Here is an 11,123-nt window from a genome sequence, read left to right as displayed (position 1 = left end):
AAGCAGAACAAAACATCAGGATGTACAAACACATTATTAAGTACAAGTTGCAGCTTTCATAGATAAGACATACATATTATAATGATAATAATATGTTCATTCAACAAGACTGTTTAGCTAACCTATTCTGTCACTTGTAATGGTTTACTATAGAAGTTGCTCAGCTGTGATGCAATGATGTCTGAGGCCTAAAGCATTGCACTCATTGCACAGTTTTTCAAGACATCAGCTGGTCAACAGTTTCCTTTTAAACAGAAAACGTCTGGTGTTAAGATTGAAAGGAAAATAAGCAGTTTCTGACTTGAAGATAACAAGATGACAAACAGTTGATCATTATTATTTAAGACACTGGTTAAAGTCTAAACACTTACATTTTGCATTCGTTCCTATTCCTTTAATGTCGATTAGTTTTTTTTAAAATTATTATTACATATTATATTATTAGCATAACAATTTGAGTGGAAAGTTGAATTTTAGTTAACATTAAGTAACGTGAATCACATCTGAAGATGGCTGAAAGGGATGTGTATTATCACAGATGATAATTAAGAACAGCCAAATCAATTATCAGTAATTATGACTCATGACATAACATCAAATTATCACTTCAAGCTACATATCTCACATAATGTACAAAGGCTTCTCCATCAAACAAAGACTGTACATATTAAATGCAATGAATTCGTCTGCTTCAAGTACAGTACATGTAGACCTTAGCAAGGATCATGATTAACCCTGATTGAGATGTTATATCTATAATAAAAAATCTAAAAAAATTAACAATATAAAATCCAACGTAAAACACCTTATATATATATATATACACATATTACGAAATCTATTTAAATAAAATATTTTGGGAACGTCTTTTTTACTGCATCACGTGCGACTGTATAAAAACATGATTTGAAGTTTTAGGCTACTCATAAAACTACTACTTCTCTATAAAACCACATTGAATGTAGCCTAATATAGATGTTTAATGTAAATTAAATGCTTTTTATATTTTTTACAATTTATCTCTAGTGGTTTTTGTACATCGTTTCACTTCAAAATTACAAAACAATTTGTTCAGTGAATCAGGATGTGTGTGTGTGTGTGTGTGTGTGTTGTGTTGGGAGGCGGAGCTCTGCGAACAGCTGGACTGTTTTAAGTGCGCGCTCAGTCCACACGGCGGGACAGGGACACTGAGACAGACAGAGCTGGACATCTGAGAGAAGCGAGGCTCTGCAAATCTGTCGAAAACTCCGAAAACGAAGGACCTTACATAGCCGCTGTGTTTTGGATGATTGAGGAACAACGCTAAACCTGTAGCGGTTACTGGTGATTGATGCAGTCCGCTCCTGTACAGCCTGAGCTCTGTCTGAGGGTCTAATAACAAAGCTGGGAGACTCTTCTACTGTCCCCTGTCACAGAGGGAAGGTGAGACACAGTGTCCACACTCTACACTAAACACACGGCTCTTACATTTACGTTAAGCTGCAACTTCAATCAGCCGTTTTGCCTTGTTACCAAAAGGATGTACTTCTACATGCTACGGTTTTCAATCACGGGCAAGTTTATTCATTCAAATGCGCACCCGCTAGACATGCAGCAGTTATTCCAGGCATCGAAATCTTCTGTTGTTTCTGCAGGTCCAGAGAAGAGCATACACTGAAGCAAAGATATAAACTTATATAGTAGTCTACATAATAATGCATATGTAAATAAGAGTATAAAAGTGTAAAAGTGTGTATGCAAACAGCTTGGCTAACAGGTAGGTATGCATCGTGCAATAGTACAGTATCAAATGTCCAAATGCCAGGTAACAGTCTAGGGAACCGTTTATCATGTTTTTGTCATTGAAAAGATGATTTATTTTGCATTGCAGATATGATCTTTAAGATAAACCAGTTTGGGGTCATGCAACAAGTATAAATGCACATTGACGAGCAGAGGGAGACAGGCTGGCGAAGGAGAAAGAAGTGGATTTTTTGAAGGGAGCAGGAGAGGACCGTGTGCTGGAGATGTCTTTGTGGATGATATTACCTGTCAGCCTCCCAGCTCTGACCATCACTGGAATATGGGTTGTGTAAGTCCATTTTATGTTTTATCATATCAAACGATCAGGCTTTGGAAATGGATCATGCTCCGGATCCATACTCATTATGGATAAAACGTGCAGATGTCATGTATGCTTTGATTTAAGATTACATAGCTTTATGGTATAGAATAAATAGATGTAGCTTTTATTTGTTACAGATTGTTTTAATAGTGCGATGTAACCAGTACCCAGCTAACAAAAAAAAGGATGTTTTACTAACATTCCCATTAAGGTATATAAAAAACATTATTTCTGAACTTTCTTAACATTTAAAATGTCAAGTTTGTAAAAACTTTCGGGTAAAAAGTTTCATGAATGATGTATAAATAATGTTTTGGGAACATTCTTAATCTATTAATGTTACTGGAAGAACATTTGTTCATAACTTTGAGAGAGCGTTCCATGTTAGCTGGATACATGCACAATATGAAGCCAGTTCATTTTATGGAAATATATCATAGTTTTAGGTTTGGCCTGCATTGAAATGGTTTTTATAGTACACAGAGATTCTATCTTAATCACAAAAAAATCTGTCTCTAGGTAAAATAATTTGGGACACATCAAACCTGTGCAAGTATTACATCATGAGCCAAAACATCTGAAGTGCTGCCACTTTCAGTACCATTTGTTTTCAAATTCCTGAACCTTCTCTTTGAGGAGTGGGCTATACATAAATGTTGCCCATAACTGACTCGCCTGAACTTCCCTGAAAAATGTTGAAGACTTTGAGTTCATTATTAGTAAAGTTGTCATGGCACAGAAATGTTGAGAAAGCCCATGATGTTCAGGAAGAGAGCTGTGCATGAACCGGCATGTGATTTTTTTTTTTTGAAGTTCTATGGAAATCAGGTTTTTGACTACATGTGCAATCACAGTTCTTGGAAGACTGCGATCAAGTGGATGTGTAATACCTTTTGTGCGGTTTTATGTATTTGCAGTGATATGCCGGTCACATTGCTTGTCCCTACTTCCTTCCTGTGGAATGCTTGCAAATGCTATGCTTCTACGGGGCGTTCAAGATCCCCTTCCTCTCCTGTAGAGCCTTGAGTTTGAAGTCACTGAGGTGGTTACATAAAGCCTGTGTGAGGAAAGGAGTGAGTAAAACAGAGAAGAGCAACTTAGAGCAGCATCAGTGCCTTCTCATTTACTATGCTAGAGAGAGAGTGTTTGGCTTATTCTCTCTGTGACTCCTGTAGTGACGGTCTGGGAGAAGTTCCCAATACAACAAGTATCCTGTTCTTCTGATTTTTTCTTCCATTATCTGTGCAAGAATGGGCATGTTTTCATAGTTGAGAATGAGACTCTAATTATGATCTATAAAAATAATAAGTTAACGTTTCCAAAATCAACAACAACTAACAGTTCAAACTGCACAAAGAAACTGTTTGGTGTGCTCTCAAACTGAGCCCCCAGTTACACCCCAGTGGAACGTTTGTTTAAATGATTCAGGGTACATTGTTAAAAAAAAAGTTTCCATTTAGGAAAGGGTAAGTTTCCAAGGCAGTGTTTCCACTTGAACGGTATTCCTATACGTTGAGGCTGTTGTTTATGGTAAGGTCACACAGGCTTGAATAGTCCCACAAATATGTGCTGTTCCCTGCAACATTGAACACGTTGTTTATGCAAACAACACTGTGAATATTTATTCATAACAAAAGCTTTATATTTTAAAGCTTATAACAGCTGAAACTGTCAGTCCTCCATTTGTGTCCTCAGTAGTTGTGATAAACTGTTTGGAAATATTAGCACTGTGCCTCTCTGTTTGGGGATGTAGCCTAATTTTCCAATCAGATCATGTTTGGTTTGACTGGACCTGATTAATTTCTCACACTTACAAATACCTGTTGTGGACGCCCAGCACAAGGTGTCCTTGTGAATGACTCGAGTACATGATGTTGATGGAGGGGATATGGAAACCGGTGGAGTCTGCCATCTGTTTAAAAGGTTGTTTGTAAAAACATGTGAGCAATTAGATTCAAAAGGGCTCATCAAAACATGTTTCTTACATTCTCACCTCTTTCTTAGCCTTTATTGAGAATAATGTAGCTTTTTAAACTGAATTTATTTTGAAAACTTTGAAATTAGAAAAATGTTACAAATTTTGCCAAAGCTTAGCTTAAGTCTTTATTTAGAGTTATAATATGTCCATATAATATGCTACATTTTTTTTTGAGAGACTCGCCTTCTGCAGAACATAACATGAAGAAGAAAATTTGGGAAATGTCACAGTGTTTTTAGTCTAAACAATTATTAAGTTAATTATCACCAAAACTGTTTAATTATCACCATTCTTCAAAATTCGTAAAATCTTATCTTTTAGGTTTTACAGAAGAAAGAAATTCATTCATACTGTATATTTAGGAATGCACCAATCCTGATACTTGTATCGGTATCGCCCCGATACTGCGCTCCTTTACTCATACTCTTACTCATAAAAATGCCCCGATACCAAATGTTAATAGAGCTGTGTACAGAAAAAGAAACACTGACAACAGAACGAGAATGGAGTGATTAGAGTGATTAGCAGAGCTAGCTGAGTGGATTGAGCGTGTGGCAGCACAGATGTGTGAGCTTGATGAGTCTCACAGACATCACTGGAAAGTTCTGCAAGCAAGCAAAACAGTGAACAAGTTACTTAAGTTATTTGATGGTAAGGAGGGCGAGAGAGAAAGTCAGTGAGTGTGCACTTAAACTAAAAATAAATCCTAAATATAAAACAAGCAAAAATTATAGGGGCATTCACTAAAAACAACATTTATTTTAAATGTCAAGCATACAAGATTAAAGCTAAAGTGAAACTGGCAGACTGTGGCTATATATTTCCTTCTTTTTGTGCACCATTCCAAACATGTGTAGCATGCTTTAAAATGATGTTTTTTAATTCATGTAATTTGCGTTCAGGGCCTGGTTCCCGATAACCATTTATCTTAGCGCTTAAGAACATTTTCCTAGAGTAATTTTACGATCATTCGTTATTGTTTCACGTTCGTTTCCCACACATGTACAAAAAAAGCAATCGCACGTAGCTGTGCTTTAAGTGCTACTTAGGAGTCGCTATCTGTTTTTCAAGTGCTGAAATGTCACCTTATAGAATGGCTCTTTATTGTAGTACACGATCAATTATTGATGTTAACCTAATGCTGCGTTCCAGACAGACAACTTGGATATAATAACTATAATACAATACAATATTATATTATATTATAGTGTATAATATTATACTTTACATAATAATATATACTATATTTTTTATATACAGTATAGAGAGAGCGAGAGAGAGAGAGATGTTATTTCCGGGTCCAATACATAGCTGGTTTTCGTGCACTTCAGCAAGTCTTTGACATTTTTTTCCCCCAGTCTTTGAAGCATTTCTTACATTACTTCTTTTATTAGTTTTTTTTTTTCAGTCAATTAATTTAATTGTGTATTAAAACATTTTCTGCCCTTTTTAATTATCTTATTTATAAATTAATAAAAAAATAAAGAAAACAAGTCATAAAGTGTACAATAAAACACAATAAAATCCTTATATTATAATCACATTGAAGTTGAATCAAGTTAAAGGTCTTCTTAAGATGCACTTAGGGCTTAACGATTATTCCAGAGCACTCGTAGATCTACGATGATCAAGTGCTACTTAAGTTATGATGCTTTTGGTCAACAGACCGTAATATTAAGATCAGTTGTACAATCGTTTTAATGAACTTCTTAGGCTTACGAAGCTTTTGGGAAACTCAGCCCAGTGCGGTTGACTCAAATGACATCAAAATAGTAAGCACATATGTACTCATATGATCGAGCAATGGAATGGAGCAGCTCTAATGCGCCATTAAAATGAACAGTGAATGTAACAAAAGCTTACACAATACATTTTAACTGGTATAATTAAGTGTGGAAATAACTCAAGGAAATATCTGTATGCTAAATGAACCCAATTAACATGATTTATTATAATAATAATAATAATAATAATAATTATTATTATTATTATTATTATTATTATTGTGTCTCTGTACCCAATATTTTAAAAAAACAAATACAGGTATCGGTATCAGCTAGAACAAAAAATTAACGTTATCAGTATCAGACTCATTCTGATCCCTACACATATTTCATTTGTGTGTCTGTACTATCCCTTTTAAGCCTTTGAAAGAACAAAAATGAAGAAGTAATGTTTAGCCAAAAAAAGTCACTAACGACTCATGTTACAAGAGAGAGCGAATCCAAATCTTATGATGAGCAGATGGGCTGGGGTTTCTGAGCGGGAGCAGGGTTACTCTGTATCCAGACTGTGGTACACTTTTCTGGGGAAGGCCTCTCTGTGATAACAAGTAACAAGTTGCGTGATTTTTCACAACCCTGGCCAGGGCAGATGGCAGAATGTTTGTTTACCAAATGTAATTTCTCTCTGTGTTGTGCTAAGTGTAGAGCAAGGCTCAGGTGATCCGTCTCTTGTGAACACGCTGGACAAATGCAAATGTGTTTGTGGCTGGATGAAATGCAATTCTATTTCTCTCTCTCTCTCTCTCTCTCTCTCTCTCTCTCTCTCTCTCTCTCTCTCTCTCTCTCTCTCTATATATATATATATATAATATATATATATTTTAATATCCTGCCAAATGTTGTCCAGAGGAACAATGTTTATATTAAAGGTATTGATATGCAATAAAGGAGTTAAAACCACATTACAATCTAACATTGTAAAAGCAAAAATAAAGCTTTTTCAAGCAGAAGTTCAATTCATCAAACTAAAAACAAAAGTAAATGAACATGAGCACAGATTAATCGCATTATATTTTGCTCACCCCATTACTGCTATCTGCTAAAATACACTTTAGGTTTAAATTTCTACATATGACACAATTATTGAGCTCTTATTCTATTGAGCTCCATCTGTTTGGCGTGCATGCTTGTGGCGGCACTCGTTCACTGAGGTTTCATTAAAGATCGCTTCATCTGGAAAGCATCTGCCGTGTACAAACATCTGATAGACGTCTTTAAGTTTGTCAGTTTTATATACATTCTAAATCATAAACATCTTCAAGACATTTTCTAAACATCTGTTTGACATCTGATCGGAAACATCCTATTCTATTTTTTTGCAGATTAGCAAACACTGAAAAATACATCTTGCACACATCAGTTAGACATCTCCGTGATGCACGTGTGCGATCAGGGAAGTAACTTTCAGCAGCACATGAGTCTGTCAGAGCATCTGACAGAGCAACCACTTTAAGCTATATGTGTCAGTATATCTTGCAAGTTATTTAAAGTCTTTAAAGTAAAGCATGCCTCATGTTTAGGACAAACTGGATTATGCACTTTCCCTGCAGCAGCTCACTCTGTGTCTTCTGCTATTATTCAGATGCGCTGAATATTGATATAAATGTTACTGCCTCATACCATATCGTTTATTAAAATATATTGATATATCGTCCAAACTTGATACTCTGTTCAAATTGGTAGGCAAACATTTACTTTGACCGTTATCTGATGGTCCTGTGTTCACTGACATCTCCTGAGGGTCGATGTGACTGGATCAGGAGGGCAGTGACCGTTAGCATGTGTAAAGAATGACACATAATGCCGATGTAAGCTGAAGATATTCAGGTCATATTGACTTAATTTCCTGAGCTATCTGGTTTTTGGTTCTGTGCTGGCAGAAGACGTGTCAAAAGGACATCAACCTCTGGTTTCATCAGTGAATACACAGGCAGTCCATAAGCATCATGTATAATGATAAAGTGACTTGTACAATTTACGTGTTTCATACCTTTAAGCATTGCGCATATACTGTGTCTCTTTGTGTAATCTCAGACATCAGTGGTGTAAGCTGGTGTTTGGTCTTTTTGACTTGAAACATTGATTTGAAATTTTGAAAGAATCATGGCTGAATTCAAAGACAGATTGTTTTAGGCCATGATGTTTTTATTTTAAATTGTTTATGTCCATTTTATTTAGATGATGTTTATTATGTACAGATGCTATGGTAACAGTAAGCTTTAATTAGTTAACTACATTAGTTGACAATTATCAATTATCAATACAATAAGGATTTATTTAACTTTTTAATAATCTTTGTTAATCTCAACATTTACTAATACCGTTTTTAAGATCAAAAGTTGCATTTGTTAACATCAGTTAATGCATTGTGAACCAATCTGAACATGAATGTTTCTATTAATTGCAAAGGTAAAAAAAATGCTGTACAATATATTGTTTGATCACGTTATTTAAAGCATTAGCTAATGTTAGAAAATGATACCTTATTGTAAAGTATTACTAATGCGACACCAAACATTCACTTTTCACAATCCTTTTCAAATGAGACAAATTTGTCCTTGCAAATAGGAATGAAACACAAGCTTGAATCCTCCTTTTAAAACTTTTGCTCTGATTTTAACTGATTATGTGGCTAATATATCATAATTAATATTTTTCCAGGTATGCCATGGCCTTGTATAACCAGCATGTCTGTCCTGTGTACAACTGGTGAGTACATATCAATATATTATGGAATCCTTTTTATTATTTATTTAAATTGAATACGTGTGATTTAAATATTTTAAATAATGAATATTGAATAATGAATATTTTAAATAATGTTGAACACATTATAATAAAAAAATTAAATTTAAGAAATATTTTTAAAAGAACTCTTTTTTTTTTGAAGAAACTATTTTAAGTTTTTAAAATATGTTTTTTGTTAGATTATTTTTATATGTTTATTACCATGTTGGTAACTAAAATCTGCATATTTTCGTCTTTTGAAAAAAAAAAGCTGATTTTGGTGTATGAGCTTTGAAGTTATTAATAATTTACTGATAACACCTTTTTAAAATGTGCACATCAGAGAGAGAGACCTCCTGACTTTGTATCTCCTACACCTCTTCTGCTCTAATGAATAATGTATTTGATATGAGATGTTGAACGAGTGTCCGAATCCTGACTCATTGACTTTATTTAGCTCAAGGACGTGTCAGCCAGTGACGAATTAAATCCTGTCCATTTCATCAATCGTAGGTTAACTTCATACCATGAGAGCTTTAGTCAAACATTGGTATATGGAGCATAGCGGTGTCTAGGTCACTTAAATGTTATCGCTGCTGTTGGGCTTTGGGAGGTGGCATACTACTGTACTTTAATTATTTAAAGCAGTAATAATGGCATCTGTGTGTGGGAACGTGAGCAGCGGTATGACAGATTAATAAAACCCACTGTTTCAGAATATCACTGAAATCACCTGTACTTTCGGACTAGGTGTCATATGTACAGCAAATAAAACATTTAATTTAATAACAGTAACTAGTGAGCAAACAAGATCAAATTCAGTCTGTTGAATGAAATGTGGCCCACAGGCTGCCTTTGCCTTTTAAAGTGCTTTGCATTCTTGAGTAATTCTTACACTCTGGAAAAAACAGTGGTCTTTCATAATTTTTTTCTCTTGGAGGGAGGAGCATTAGTCCTGTAGAGTGGTGTGTGTTTGCTTTAGTAATGATGTGTAGCCACGTTCTGTTTGCTTTGAGTTCTGCATGGTGTAGTATAGGTTTGCCAAATCTACTGACTTTAGTATCTGTGTGTATCTGTGAAAGCGTTCGGTGAAGAAGCGGGTACTTTTGTCTACCGTAGTGTATTATGAATCGAAGTTATGGCGACTTTCAAAACATGTTTATACTGGAATTTAGTTGTAACTCTGGTCGTATTATTCAGCGTACGGTAGGAATGCAGCGGCGTGTAATCAAATTCACAGACACAACCCTCTACGGACACCTTGGCACTTGAATCGCAACAATTGAAAGAGTGTACTTTCAGTTATTTTAAAAACTGTGACATTTTACAAACATTTATTAGATATAAATGCTTATTAGTCATTTGAACTGAACATTTGAACTGGACTGGTGGTGGTGCTTTTTTGGTCATTCTGTATTTCTGTAAAAAATAACAAAAATACTGATAATAAAATAAGATAATAATTCTACTAATAAGAACAATATAAAACACATTAAGGATTAATGAACTACCATGAATGTTCACCAAAGGAATTGGAGAAAGAATTCCAAAGGAACGCCGTTATTTTGACAGGAAAATACTACAAAGAATATTGTTTACAATGTAGCACTTCAACTCTCTCTCTCTCTCTCTGCGTGTGTGTGAAACAAAGTGATGGCGACTTGTACACCTTCACACTAGAGTTTACGGTAACTTATGTTAAATACAGTTTTACTGTGCATCCATTGAGATGAACAGAAAAATAGCGCAGATCACTTGATGGAGAGTGAAACTCTGAAGCGCTCAATTAGTGTGTTCGGTGAGTAAAATATCTGTGCTAATAACTGGCAAATAAAATCTGAGAATTTTTTTAACCGTCGGCTAATATTAGACTCCCCTCAGTCATGGTATTGCTGTCCCAAGACTCAAACCCACAACCTAAGGGTTGAGAGTCAAACTCTCTAACCATTAAGCCACGACTAGAGGGTTCAGACAGATGCAGCTGTCCCACTCAGTACACTCAGATCTGTCTGATATGATTCATTATTATTTACGGCCAGTGAGCAAAACTCAAAGTATCTCAAAGTGGTCTCCAGAGACTTGATGGACTCATTTTGGCTCTGTTTTAACTCCATATGTGTATTAATATGGTGGTCTATGTGTTTGTTTGCTTACAGGATGTATAACCATTCATGTGAGGTGGATCTGCCAATGCAGAGAGGACCAACCCTGTGCTGTACTATGGACAATGTTCCTTTCATAAGGTCTGTATGAAATAACAGCAAGAAAAAACTATGCCAATGGGTAACAGTAAATGGTTTAAATGTTATTTTATTTCAAGCAATGAAAATATTTTGGGTGGTTTTAGTTTTAGTTTTAGGTTAACTGTACTAATCCGGTATAATAGTTTCTAAACTATCTAATAGTTCTTAAAAATATATTGAATTTGTGTTTCTAATGCTTGAAAAAAGTCATTGAACACCAAAGTGCACCTTATTCCAGGAAAGTGTGGCTCTCAGCCTGGCTCTCTACCTGAGGCAGAGGTCTGTGT

General features: G+C 35.2%; 1 protein-coding gene across 1 annotated transcript in view; it reads left to right on the top strand.

The window, feature by feature from the left end:
* Positions 1 to 1,162: 1,162 nt before the first annotated feature.
* The window catches only part of LOC128026397 (transmembrane protein 150A-like), a 29,242-nt gene continuing 19,281 nt past the window's right edge, over positions 1,163 to 11,123 (top strand). Inside the window, exons 1-4 of the mRNA XM_052613486.1 lie at positions 1,163 to 1,422; positions 1,871 to 2,071; positions 8,528 to 8,575; positions 10,750 to 10,836. Of these exons, the coding sequence (XP_052469446.1) occupies positions 2,007 to 2,071; positions 8,528 to 8,575; positions 10,750 to 10,836 (200 nt within the window). The 5' untranslated portion in view covers positions 1,163 to 1,422; positions 1,871 to 2,006. The remainder of the gene's footprint in view (positions 1,423 to 1,870; positions 2,072 to 8,527; positions 8,576 to 10,749; positions 10,837 to 11,123) is intronic.

Source organism: Carassius gibelio, chromosome A13 (genome assembly GCF_023724105.1).
Source record: "Carassius gibelio isolate Cgi1373 ecotype wild population from Czech Republic chromosome A13, carGib1.2-hapl.c, whole genome shotgun sequence".
Classification (NCBI taxonomy): Eukaryota; Metazoa; Chordata; class Actinopteri; order Cypriniformes; family Cyprinidae; genus Carassius; species Carassius gibelio.
This window is presented reverse-complemented; position numbering and strand designations above follow the sequence as displayed.